This window comes from Nanorana parkeri, unplaced genomic scaffold (assembly GCF_000935625.1).
Source record: "Nanorana parkeri isolate BGI_ZX_2015 unplaced genomic scaffold, ASM93562v1 scaffold1433, whole genome shotgun sequence".
Lineage (NCBI taxonomy): Eukaryota > Metazoa > Chordata > Amphibia > Anura > Dicroglossidae > Nanorana > Nanorana parkeri.
The window spans coordinates 93,769-103,970 of record NW_017307701.1 but is presented as its reverse complement, the minus strand read 5'-3'; the positions used below and the strand labels follow the sequence as shown (position 1 = coordinate 103,970).

General features: G+C 42.4%; 1 protein-coding gene across 3 annotated transcripts in view; it reads left to right on the top strand.

Annotated features, from left to right (window-relative positions):
* The window catches only part of SAR1B (secretion associated Ras related GTPase 1B), a 114,336-nt gene that overhangs the window by 51,345 nt on the left and 52,789 nt on the right, over nt 1-10,202 (top strand). For all 3 annotated transcript variants that reach the window (XM_018569955.1, XM_018569956.1, XM_018569957.1), the window contains 2 exons: nt 3,658-3,723; nt 4,285-4,388. In XM_018569955.1, coding sequence (XP_018425457.1) covers nt 3,658-3,723; nt 4,285-4,388 — 170 coding nt within the window. The remainder of the gene's footprint in view (nt 1-3,657; nt 3,724-4,284; nt 4,389-10,202) is intronic.

The window sequence follows — 10,202 nt, the reverse complement described above, 5'->3', positions numbered from 1 at the left end:
TTTTTGTAAATATTTTAGTATATAATTTCATGTGACGACACAAAAGAAATTTATGTGACACTTTGCTACAATGTAAAGCAGTGATAGTACAGCTTATATATCAGTGTACATTTGCTGTCCCCTCAAAATAACTCAACACACAGCCATTAATGTTTAAACAGCTGGCAACAAAAATGAGTGCATCCCTAAGTGAAAATGTCCAAATTGGGCCCAATTAGCCATTTTCCCTCCCCGGTATCATGTGACTCGTTAGTGTTACAAGGTCTCAGGTGTGAATGGGGAGCAGGTGTGTTAAATTTGGTGTGTAATTTTCATACTGCTCACTGGAAGTTCAACATGGCACCTCATGGCAAAGAACTCTCTGAGGATCTGAAAAAAAGAATTGTTGCTCTACATAAAGATGGCCTAGGCTATAAGAAGATTGCCAAGACCCTGAAACTGAACTGCAGCACGGTGGCCAAGACCATACAGCGGTTTAACAGGACAGGTTCCACTCAGAACAGGCCTCGCCATGGTCGACCAAAGAAGTTGAGTGCATGTACTCAGCGTCATATCCAGAGGTTGTCTTTGGGAAATAGACGTTTGAGTACTGCCAGCATTGCTGCAGAGGTTGAAGGGGTGGGGGGTCAGCCTGTCAGTGCTCAGACCATACGCCGCACACTGCATCAATTTGGTCTGCATGGCTATGGTCCCAGACGGAAGCCTCTTCTAAAGATGATGCACAAGAAAGCCCGCAAACGGTTTGCTGAAGACAAGCAGACTACGGACATGGGTTACTGGAACCATGTCCTGTGGTCTGATAAGACCAAGATAAACTTATTTGGTTCAGATGGTGTCAAGCGTATGTGGCAGCAACCAGGTGAGGAGTACAAAGACAAGTGTGTCTTGCCTACAGTCAAGCATGGTGGTGGGAGTGTCATGGTCTGGGGCTGCATGAGTGCTGCCGGCACTGGGCAGCTACAGTTCAATGAGGGAACCATAAATGTCAACATGTACTGTGACATACTGAAGCAGAGCATGATCCCCTCCCTTCGGAGACTGGGCCGCAGGGCAGTATTCCAACATGATAACGACCCCGAACACACCTCCAAGACGACCACCGCCTTGCTAAAGAAGCTGAGATGCCCCACATAGCATCTGTGGGGCATCCTCAAATGGAAGGTGGAGGAGCGCAAGGTTAAAACAATATATTTTAGATAGTAAGCTCTCATGGGCAGGGCCCTCCTATCCATCTTGTCTTGAATTGTATCAGTAATAGCTTCCTTATATTGCCTGCTGTGCAAGCTGTTGGCACTATATGATAATAATAATAATAATAATAATGTTATTAAATATTGTTAAACTGTTTGCAAACAATTTTAGATGTTCTTTTAAATCTAACCATCTAGTGTGTTGTAACCTATGACTACCCGCTTAATGTATCATCATCAGTAGCAAAATTATTGGAATAGGGAGCTAATCCAGCAGCACCAAGGCCAGGACTTATTTAGGCTTCTCCACCAACAGACAACACAAACCCACAAACACTTGTACTATACCAGTGCCCATGAGGTGAAGCAAGTTCTAAATAATACCTGTCTTGGATGTTCCACAGCATGCCTTGCACCTTGAGTACTTTACCCTTGTGCAACAGTTGTATGTAGTTCCATTTGTCCTTTTCCAGCTGCACGATAGGGTTCGTGCATTGTGACACGTTTCAGCCTTGATGTGCCTCTGTATCTTACAAAATTCCTAGACAATCCTATATCCTTGCTTGGTAGGAAAGCTGTTCTTTTGGTAATGATATTAGTTTAACATGTACTATACCAATTAGACACTGGTCGTGGCTAGTGATGGGCCGAACACCCCCGTGTTCGGCAAGTCAATGGGGGTCGAACTTTCAAAAATGATTGTCCCCTTTAAGAGTGCTTATATGCAAGTTATTGGCCATAAAAGGTGTATGGGGGTCTGGGTAGTGCACAGGGGGACAGGAATCAATTAAAAAAACAAACAAAAAAAATACAGTTTTTAAAGGAGCAGTGATTTTAACATCACTGAAAGGGTAAGAATAAAAATGAAAAATTCCTTCAAATATCGTGACTTGGGGGTCCCCTTAACTCACCACAAAAAAAAAAAAAAAAAAAAAATTACTTTTTTTTTTTACTCTTAAAGTGTGCAGTTCCCCCTCCCAAACAATACCAGACCCTTTACGTCTGGTAGGAATGTTAGGAGGGACCCCGAGTAAAAAAAAACAAAGAAAGTGTGTGGGGTTCCCCCTCAAAGTCATACCAGGCCCTTAAAGTCTGGTATGAATATTTAGGAGGAACCCCATGTAAAAAAAAGTGTGTGGGGTTTCCCCTCAAAGTCATACCAGGCCCTTAAGGTCTGGTAGGAATCGTGAGGAGGGACCCCATGTAAAAAACAAACAAAAAAAAGTGTGTGGGGTTTCCCTTTAAAGTCCCCCTAAAATTCCATACCAGACCCTTAATCTGAGCATAGGCCTGGCAGGGCCGGAAAGGGGGGGGGACGAGTGAGCGCCCCCCCTCCCTCCCACACCAGTCCACATGCCCTCAGCACTGGGAGGGTGCCCCTGTGCCAATGGGGACAAGGGCCTTGTCTCCCCACAACCCTGACCCGGTGGTTGTGGGGGTCTGCGGGCAAGGGGGCTTATTTGCTTTGGGGTACCCCTTCAATTAAGGGGGCACCCAGATGCCGCCCCCCTCCCTTGTGAATTAGTATGGGGTACTTGTACCTGGAATCTACTGCCACGACTAGGGATGGTCCGCCGGTTCGGCTCAAACATGAGTTCGAATCGAACATCGGCAGCTCGAGCCCATTCATAAAGGGTTAAATAAAATAGTTATGTAAAAGTCCAGACTTTTGATAAAATCCTTTAATTGAAAAAAAAACAAAACAAAAGACATGTTTTTGACAAGTCTTTTATTTTTTTAAAAACCCCAAAAATGGATCCACCGATGTAATCCATGGTCCAGCGTTGTCCAAGATGACGACGAAATAAAAAACAATACAAAATAAATAGAAATAATCTTTTTTTATTCGCCGGGCCGCCGGGCCGCCGTCCCGTTGGCTCCCTGCCGACTCCCGCCGCTTAATGGCATTTTAACAGATGCCGGCAAAACATCAACAATGGGGCGGAGCTAGCGGTGACAGCTAGCTCCGCCCAATTGTGTAGTTTGCCGGCATCTGATAAGCCAAACATGATTGGCAGAGTCATCATGACTTTGCCCAATCATGGCTCCAAATGAGTACTGAGCCCTGATTGGGCAAAGTCTTGCACCTGACCTGTGGTCAGGTGCAGGTCTTTAACCAATTAGAGCTTCGGAGGGCTCTTTGCAGTATGGGATGTTGCGCGGTCGAACAGATCGTTAACATCCCATAAAGTTCGGCGTTCGGCGACCGCTCGAACGGCCGATGTTCGATTCGAACTCATGTTAGAACCGAACCGGCGGACCATCGCTAGTCGTGGCAGTAGATTCCAGATCAACAGTTACAATAGTTAATCTAGTCATACTTTATAGATATCTGTCTACAGATTATAGACATAAAAAGTAAAAAAAAAGACAACCCATCAGTTTTCAAATTTACTAGCACATTTCCTTACTCTGTCATGTGAAGTTGCCCATTTTTCTAATAATGTGCACTTATTATTTTATTTAGCATCAGAAGAATTGACAATTGCTGGGATGACGTTCACTACATTTGATTTAGGTGGACATGCACAAGGTAAGCTATTTCATTAAACAGCATTTCAGATATGTAGGGTGTCATTGCGGCTAATATGCCATTTATGTACATTTTATATTTTTTACTGGGTTAGAAGAAACAATCTATTCTTTTTTCAGTAAAAAAAAAAAAGAAATCCAGAGAGCTCCAGAGAAGTTCTCTGTCTATGTGATTGAAGAAGAGAGAAATTTTGATTTTTATCAGCAGTGGGTTGGTAGAAAAAGTAGTTTTGCTACCCAAGGCAATGTTGTCCATAAGCATGATACTCCCCCTTCCCAGTCCCAGCCAGGGGCTTTTATGACTTTTTTCCTTGACTTGGCTAATATGCTAATATGGCTGATGCACAGTAAAAGATTTGTTCTCTATATGTAATGAGAAAAACATTTTCCAGTAGATTGGAAAACTTTTTTGCTCTGTAGCAAGTACTTTTGATATTTTCAAATGTAATACTACTCCTTTTTACACAAAAGGTGAAGACACCTACCTAAGCAGCACTAGAAAATTGTCAGCCCACTAGTTATGCTACTTTATCTTATTATACTATTTTGCGTCTTCATTTAGCACGCAGAGTATGGAAAAACTACCTCCCTGCCATTAACGGCATTGTGTTTCTCATTGACTGTGCTGATCATGATCGGCTTACTGAATCTAAAGTGGAACTTGATGTAAGTAGTAAGTATTTAATATCTTTACTGGTCTGTTTTAAAGGCTCTATGCTGTCTTTCAAGGGCAGCATTTTTCTGCCCTTGAAACAAAATCACATACAATGGTGTAAGAGGCAGATAATCAAACATAAAGACATACAGGTGAAACTCGAATAATTAGAATATCGTGCAAAGTTAATTTATTTCACTAATGCAACTTAAAAGGTGAAACTAATATATGAGATAGACTCATTACATGCAAAGCAAGATAATTCAAGCCGTGATTTGTCATAATTGTGATGATTATGGCTTACAGCTCATGAAAACCCCAAGAACCCCAAATCCACAACCTCAAAAAAGTAGATTATTACATGCAATCAATAAAACAAGGATTGTACATAGAACAATATTGGACCTCTGAAAAGTACAAGCATGCATATGTACTCAGTACTTGCTTTGGGCCCCTTTTGCAGCACTTACTGCAATTACTTTTGCACGATATTCTAATTATTTGAGTTTCACCTGTATAAGGCTGTTTTGTGTTTTTGTTTACTATGTACATGGAATGTTCTACAAATACACATTTAAGATATGTTGTACCCATGAGACTGGATTCACATAGCATAAGGAATATTTGTTAGAAAGAGCACACCTCATTCTCTCGAACTGAAACTTTGTATAGTGGATGAGTCACTTCTTTTACCAAAGCAGCTAAACATAGCTTAGAATATGCAAAAAGGAGCCTAGAGTTACCCCTGTTAGTTTGTAGTGAATATACAAAATATTTATATGCACTATATCATATTTACCCAACCAATATATACTGTATACACCAATGCGCCATAACATTATGACTACTGAGAGGTGAAGTGAATAATACTGATTATCTCATTACAATGGCCCCTGGAAGTAGTTGGTCAGGACCTACCAAAAGTGGTCCAAAAGGGTCATGGTCGGCCAAAGGCTCATTTATACACATGGGGAGTGAAGGCTGGCCCGTGTATTCCGATCCAATAGAAGAGCTACTGTAGCTCAAATTGCTAAAAATGTTAATGCTGATTCTGATAGAAAGGTGTCTGAACATACAGCCCATCCTAGAGTGTTGAGCATAGGGCTGTGTAGCCACAGACTGGTCAGGGTGCCCATGCTGACCCTTATCCACTGCCAAAAGCACAATGGGCACGTGAGCATCAGAACTAGATCACAGAGCAATGGAAGAAGGTGGCCTGGTCTGATGAATCACGTTTTCTTTTATATCATGTGGATGGCCGTGTGCATTTGTGTCGCTTGCCTGGGGAAGAGATGGCACCAGGATGCAGTATGGGAAGAAGGCAAGCTGGCGGAGGCAGTGTGAAGCTTTGGGCAATATTCTGCTGGGAAACCTTGGGTCCTGCCAGTCATGTGGATGTTACTTTGACATGTACCACCTATCTTAACATTGTTGCTGACCAAGAATACCCCTTCATGGAAACAGTATTCCCTGCAGGATAATGTGCCCTGTCACACTGCAAAATGGTTCAAGAATAGTTTTGAGGAACACAGCAATGAGTTTGAGGTATTGACTCAGCCTCCATATTCTCCAGTTCTTAATACAATTGCACCTCACCACTTAAAGGACTTAAAGGATCTGCTACTGGAGTCTCGGTGCCAGATACCACAGCAACCCTTCAGAGGTCTAATGGAGTCCGTGCCTTGACAGGTCAGGGCTGTTTTGGCAGCAAAAGGGGGACCTACTCAATATTAGGCAGCTGGCCATATTATGACTGATTGATGTGTAAGGAGTCTGCTTTACCTACCCAAAGACTTAAAATTCTGTAGTCTTGTTATTCAGACCAGGCAGCATAGCTAAATTTTCAGCCTCCACTGTGACACACCATCAGCCAACTAATTTGACCATGAGTCAATCATATCTGCTCCCTCTGCTTTCCCATCCTATCAGCATGTTCTCTGAGAGCTAGTGATGCCCCTCACTATACTGGTTATACTGTACAGGGGATTACAAGAAGCTGATACCAAGATAAGTGTAAGTACTTACATTAGATGCGTAACAATTTTTTAAATTTAATACATAGCTGCATTTGTTTTTATAGCGTGCCCTTCAGCTTCACCTGGACAGTAACCTGAGCTAAAAAAAAGTTATTTGAGTAAGAAGTGTTCATAACATATGGAAATACATATTTAAACTATCAAGAAATGTTGCAGATATTAACTCTTTGATATTTACTTTACATACCTTTGCTATGCAGCTTTTTAGATTGCTGGAAGTATAAAGCATACGTCAGATTTCTGTCTGTGCCCTCAGATTCTGCCTCACTCCCTTTCTACTTGTGTCAGAAACACCAAGGAAGCAAATGGTAATTTCCCCAGATTGAGGGCAAATCCCACCTTTTACATCTGCCACTGGAACAGGTGACCATATCAGAAGATATCTTCCCTATTCTTGTGCTGGAAACAGCCAGAAAATCAATTTTTTATCTTTATTTCTCAATGGTCACCAGGACAAATAGTTATGGCCAATCTCCTCAGTAGAGACACAGTGGAGAAATAAAGTCCTGGCAGCAGTTCTAAGCCTTTCTTGTGCAATCTAAAACAAACAAAATTGCAATTTGGTAGCAATATTCTTTTGTAGATTATTGTAAATGGCGTCAGCTTTAATACCGAAAACCATTTAGGGGGTTATTCACTAAAGAGCCAAAGGATCCAGCCGTAGCTTTGGCTGATCCTGCGGCTCTCTTCGGCCGCCTCTGCCCTTCGGTTCAGTCAAACCGAAGGGCTGCTGTACGGTCTATTCCCTATAGCTCGTACAGTAGCCGAAGGCTGGCGAGCGACTCAGGCGAGCAGAATGTATATGCTTTGGCTCAGCTGAGCCTTAGTGACATCCGAAGCGTGGAGAACGGTTGACCGAAGCCGACCCTTCTTCACGTAAATGACAGCTGGGCAGAGCCTGCCGTGATCTCACGGCTTGCTCCGCCGAGTTGTAATGACAGATCAGCGTCCCCAAATGACCTAGGGACGCTGTCATTAAACAATAACAAATGGAGCCGACCGTGACATCGGGGCCAGCCCTGCCCAGTTGTTGTTCATTGGCCGGGACCTGCTAGAAGATTCTGGCAGGTGCCGGCCACTAAGAAACAGTTGGGCAGAGCTAGCTGTCACCACTAGCTCCACTCAATTTTTTTTTCATTCTTTTCACTTATTTTCTATTCTGCTCAGTACCTTGGAGGTACTAAGCAGTATAGCCGAGCTGAATGCCGCTGGGTGGCATTCGGCTATTCACTCACTGCCGTTTGGCCCCTAATGAGAGTAGGGGCGAACGGCAGCGAGTGAGCTGCTGGAGCTTTGGCTCAGCCAATCCAGATGTTGGATCGGCTGAGTTGAAGTCCCTCTGCACCCTCTGAGTCGAAGTCCCTCTGCACTTCGGCTCACCCGAACATGCAGAGCATGTTCGGCTGAAGAAGGCTCTGTTCACTTCGGCTGGGTTATTCACTCGGCAGCTTTATGAATAAGCCCCTTCGTCTCCAATATACCACCTGGACATTTAGATATGTCATTAGAACCAATAAATTACCGAAATGTTTGCTTTTTCATTAATTTCATTTAATGAATTCATTTAATTAATTGATTAATGCTTTTTCATTAATTCATGGAAAATTAATAAACCAAACTGTAATTTTGAGTTAATTTCACATTTTAAGTTTTATGTATTTTATTAAATGTTTCATATCTGATAAGGTACCTTGTAGCCAGGCTGAATTTTAGACCTTGCTCTGTTTATTCAGGAGTATTTTCTATAAAAGTAGAGGAAAGGTTGTTTTCAGAGCAAATAGTGACATAGAAAAAGTGCAGAGAGATTTGCTGCTGAGAAGCAGTGCGTATTCAGCTTGGCTGGGGCTATTTATGTATAGGTTACAATCTGACTGGGCAGGGATTTTAGTTACATTGTGATTGCAACACTGGCCAAAGGTCTGTATTAGTTAGTGTAGGGTTCAGCAGGGTTAATGAGTACAGACTAGAAAGGTAGTAGTAATGCAGTTACTTCTTAACATGTATGTCAAGCCAAAACCTTTTTTTCTAGTTTTGAATAGAGGTAACGGGATTAGAACTGCTGTTGGGTTTTTACTACTTTTCTGGGCTCTGCTAAAGCTAAAGAAAAGCATTTTCATTTTTTTAATTCTGTTTGTGCTGCTTTTAGAAAGAAATCCTTGCTTCCTGTCTGGTAAAATCTTGTCAGCGGAACAGGAAATGATGGTACATTTCTTACAGCAATGCAGAATAATACCATCAGCTAGAGAGGACTACAAATCCCAGCAATTCATTATCAAGCATTGCCAAATCTTAACCAGCTATTAAGGGCTACAAATCCCAGCAATGTATTATACATCATTGCAGAATCATGTGAAGCTACTACTCTGTGCTGCTCTGGGGTGCCGGCCTGATGTCTCCAGCGGAGGATCTTAGGAGGGCTGTGCCGGGTCTCAGGAGGGCTGTGTCGGGTCTCAGGAACGTTGTGCAGGGTCTTAAGAGGGCTGTGCAGAGTCTCAGGTGGCTGTGTGCGGTCTCAGGTGGGCTGTGGAGGGTGTCAGGAGGCTCGCTGTGGACTCTGCAGTCTTCCTTTTAAGCGCAGCACCTGTTTACAGTGCCAGCTTCAGTTTAAATATTTAAAGGGTCAGTATTGGCACTTAGTATTGGGGCATTTTCACTGGTATGAGTGGGCTGTGCAGGGTCTGAGGTGGGCTGTGCAGGGTCTAAGGGGGGCGGTGCAGGGTCTCAGATGGGCTGTACAGGGTCTCAGGTGGGCTGTGTAGGGTCTCAGGTGGGCTGTGCAGGGTCTTAGGAGGTTGTGAGGGGTCTCAGGTGAGCTGTGCGGGTCTTAGGAGGTTGTGCTGGGTCTCAGGTGGCTGTGTGGTTTTCTATCTTCAGTGCATTTTCCTTATTCTGCTTGTAAAAATTCTCATTGTCCATTGGGAGTCTCATAGAAGGACAGGCCATTGGTATTTCATATTGCGGCTTTTAAATGTATTTCTATGACTCAATTTACATTTGAATCATTTTGCGTAGTTAACCCTGTATACACCACTAGATCACAGGCCTTATTTTTAGCCCACACCTATTTATGACTTGGCTATTGCTGCTGCTTTGGAAACTGTGTCTGTAGAAGGCCAAGATGGCAGCAACAGGACTGGACTACAGATACACAGGAAAGCAATAATCAATTACATTTCCTCTGTTAAAAGGATAACTATGCCTATGTGTATCTATAATAAAAAAATAGGTGTTTAACAAAAAAGGGCACATAAAACTCAATAACAACAACAAAAGGCCTTGGCACATTTGAAACTAAACATACTTACTGATAAGGATCTTATGAATAAGCACATTTTTTTTTATTCTTTTATTTATAAATCGAAATTTTACAGCATAAACATAACATATGCAAGATAGGTAAATGAGGACGTATAGGTTTAAAGTGTAAGGGATACATCTAGATCCAGTTGTCACAGTCAATGAGCTAGCAAAAGACCGGGCTGTAACAGTGTAACATAGTAGGCAGAATATTATTTAGAGTATTTTGAATGAGTCTATCGTAGATCATATAGGTCCTAAGATATACGTGAAAGAGCAAGAGAGTAAAGAAAAGAAAAAAACAAAAGGAAAAACAAAAAGGGATAACTCAATACAATGTTGGGCCGTCCAAAATATCATAAGTAATAATTTTGATATTCAGTGAACCATATACCTTTTGGTATAAAGTAAACCATTAGATTCACCCACTCACCCTTAGAGTCTGGGTGGGGGGGAGGAAACATGACAAAAAGAAAAAAAAGAAGAGGGTAG